At 42.2% G+C, this 3,563-nt stretch overlaps 1 protein-coding gene across 1 annotated transcript; it reads right to left on the reverse strand.

Moving 5' to 3' along the window:
• Positions 1-260: 260 nt before the first annotated feature.
• Positions 261-1,159, reverse strand: LOC130735591 (uncharacterized). Its single transcript, XM_057587527.1, has 2 exons — positions 1,029-1,159; positions 261-864 (listed from the first exon to the last, which is right to left on the reverse strand). The coding sequence occupies exon 2, from the start codon at positions 857-859 to the stop codon at positions 494-496; it is 366 nt and encodes a 121-aa protein (XP_057443510.1). The 5' UTR covers positions 860-864; positions 1,029-1,159; the 3' UTR covers positions 261-493.
• Between the last annotated feature and the right edge of the window lie 2,404 nt (positions 1,160-3,563).

Genomic DNA, 3,563 nt, shown 5'->3' on the forward strand with positions numbered 1-3,563 from the left:
ATGTCAAGGCATCTGCTTCGACATCAGGTTGTTTTTGACAAATTGCAAGACAACAATGTAACAACAATCTCCCCCTTTGTCAAATTTTGTCTAAAACAACTCACAGATCAGAGAGGGTAAACATAGAGAACCAAAGCTTCCCATTAAGCATAGCTCCCCCTCAAAAGATGCATCCATACCAAAACAATCATACTCCATAAGGCATAGTTGGAACAAAGAACATAGCAACAAAACACACTAACTATCCAACAAAAGCAAACTAGTAAACCAGTAGCAACTTGAACATAAAACAAAACAGTAGCAGCTTGGAGTACTACACAACCAGTTACTTGCCTTGTCTTGAAAGTGTCTTCAAATTATTACAGACCAAAACTACCAAGTAGGAAAACATAAGTGTTTCCACATCAGAAACAACACAGATTCTTCACCAAACTACTCCCCCTTTTAACATAAATTTGGCAAAAGGGTCTTCAGCATAAACAAACCATCAATACTAAGACCAGATTGACAATAATTCATGAACATTTTCAATAACTGACTTCTTACAACCGGTAGATGGTTCAGAACCCAAGGTAGATTGATGGATTTGGAGATCAAGTTCAGATGTGTCAACAATGGGGTTTGGATTTCTAGCAGAGAGTTCCATATTCACATCTGAAGTAGTCTCAACTAATGTCTCAACATGGGGTTCAACATTGGGAACAAATACAGATTCTACTGATATCTCATGAATCACATTAGGCACAATAGCATTAGGATCTGCTCTTACAAATTCACCTATGTTTGCATGAACAGCAGCTGGTGCATTTGAGACTTCAAGAGAACTTGCAGCAACAAAATTCTTCATCCACTCCTTCATAACATCTACACCAGAACTCTAAGATTTAAGAAGAGCAACATCCTTTAAATATGATCTATTCACCCTAGATGGCTGTGGAGATAAATTATTAATTCTAGAAACTAATTATCTAATCAATCAGCTAAAACATTTGAAAAATGAAGAAATTTAAAATACTGTTGGAAGGTACCTGAGAAATCTTCAAGAAAAGCAATTTCACCTCATCCAGATTGGAAGAACGACGATACGCTGTTGCTATTCAGTCAGAGTGGTCCACCCTATGATCCATAGCCCCTTTCACTCTAATCTCTCGAACCTATCATATCCAAACCAACGACCGTGCAATGCACGAGTATTGTTTATTTTTCAACCATTAATTAGTTTTTTATTTAAAAATAACCATTAATAAGTTATTTTTGAAGAAATGTGTTTGAGTATAATATATTAAAATAATATTAAAAATGACACGAAGAAATAATAATGATATTAGTTACAAATTTTATGCAATAATATGTCAATACAGGTAAGTAGATATATATTTCGAATAAAAAAAATCATATTGTTATTCCTCTTAGGATGAAAGGATGACTCAAGTGGTAATAACGATGAACATATGGGCCGGGGAGGAGAAAGTCTAAAGATAAATCCTTAGAAAGTGTAATTTATCTTTTTCATATACTAAAAAGAAAAAATATGAAAGGAAGACATACTATTAATGTGTTTTTTTAAATCAACCACATGATTAAGGATTTATATTACAAATATATATAAACAAACATAATTATAAATCAAACTCAATATATGGATTGGGCGAGCCCCTAGGGGCCCTATGCCAAGGGGTTACCCGCCAAGTGGCGGTCGACCAACCTAGAATTGGCCCTCCTCCCTCAAGGCCCAACCGACCCAACAAAGACAGTTACCTACGTTAGGCCCATCTCCCCTACTATAAATGGGGAGCGGTTACCATTTGTAAGGGACTTTTGGTTCATTTGATCAATACACACTTGAGATTCAGTTATTATCTCTCTCTAAGCGGTTACACTCTCTCTAGATACTCTCTGTCTTAGTACAATCTCTCTACTATAGGTACTACACCCTATCTCAATGTTCATGGCAAGAACATTTGTCGCCGTCTGTGGGGAACCGTAAATTTTCAACTTCCGGATCACGTGGATTGATTGCACAGTTGCATTTTGTGAAATTTCTTGATTCTCAGCGTTTCTAGTCCAATCTTTGATTGGAGGCTCATGGTCGAAGACGACGTGTCCAGCCGGAACAGGAGTTGCAAGGGGACGTGCGACAGGAACGAGCGGCTCTATCACCTCCTCTGCCGCTTTACGCAATCACTCATGGAGACTGGCAAAGAATGATGCGCAACGTTGACGATATCCAGCGGTGAAACGATTACCTCCAGGAGCAACTCGATTTCTTTCGCCTCGAGCAGAAGGACGAAGACGTTCGCGAGGTAGAGGCGGTGGCAGGATTCGAACCTTTCTCGGAGGAGGTGAGGGAAGTTACTATTCTGGACAACATGAAAAACTTAGTGCTGGAACCTTACAGTGGGAAAACCGATCCGAAGGATCACCTTCTATACTTCAACAAGAAAATGGTCATCAACGCGGCGTTGGATGCGGGTAAGTGTAGAATGTTTCCTTCAACATTCAGGGGAACAGCTATGGCGTGGTTCATGACCCTATCTCGCGGTTCCATTGCCAATTTTTGTGATTTCTCGTCAAAATTTCTGATCTATTTTTCTGCAAGTAAAGTTAAGCAAGTTACTATAGACGAGTTGTAGAATGTGCGCCAAACAGAGGGCAGAAATTTGAAGTAGTATGTGGCGCGTTTCAATGTAGCTTCCGTGAAGGTGGAGGAATCTGAGCCATACGCTTCTACGCGAGCGTTTAAGAATGGATTGTTGCCAGAAACACTAAACAACACGCTAAGTAGGAAACTAACTCGTTCCATGACGGAGATCCGCTCCCAAGCGAGCGTGTACATTTTGGACGAGGAGGATGATACGTTTAAACGGAACCGTGTGATGGAAGAGATGAAAGCTCCGGTTAGACGGCATGGGAAGCAAAGGCGTGGTGGCGAGAAAAAGAGATTGACGATAAAGCCGACCAAGGAGCAGCTAGCACCATTGTAATGGAGAGAAAATGAGGAACGACGTCGCCGCTGGGGGCGTTGGGGACCTAGCTGGCGGGACGGGGCAGATGTGGTACTCAACACAAGCCAGGCAGACATCTTTCGGGAGCTGAAGGCTGTGAATATGATTGGCGATCCAGGGTTTCCCAAACACCCACCGAGGGACGCCGATGTGACGAAGTGGTGCAAATATCACTGTGCAGTAGGTCATGACACCAATGATTGCCACGCCTTGGAAAGCGGTATGGAGAAGTTGGTCAAGGCGGGTCGCTTAAGATGCCATGACTGAGGCGATCACCGACAGCCCTCTTCGGGGCAACAAGAGGACTTGGCAGTCATCGAGAGAAATCTTAGGTCGCGCCACCTTGGGGCTTCAACACGATAGCTGGAGGGTTTGGCGGTGACGGAAACACTGGAGCGGCGAGAAAGCGACACATGAGGGCGGTGAATTCCGTCCAGGCGAATCCTTTTGGCTTTGCCTTTCCTAATATTATCATTTCAACAGAGGACTTCGCTGGGGTCCGACCTCACTTGGATAACCCAACCGTGGTCATGTTGTGGATCAATGATCTAAACATCA

The sequence above is a fragment of the Lotus japonicus genome, chromosome 2, assembly GCF_012489685.1.
Source record: "Lotus japonicus ecotype B-129 chromosome 2, LjGifu_v1.2".
NCBI classification, from domain to species: Eukaryota; Viridiplantae; Streptophyta; class Magnoliopsida; order Fabales; family Fabaceae; genus Lotus; species Lotus japonicus.

Excerpts from the sequence above, each read along its gene's own strand:
- LOC130735591 (XM_057587527.1), bottom strand. The coding sequence starts at position 859 with ATGAAGGAGTGGATGAAGAATTTTGTTGCTGCAAGTTCTCTTGAAGTC.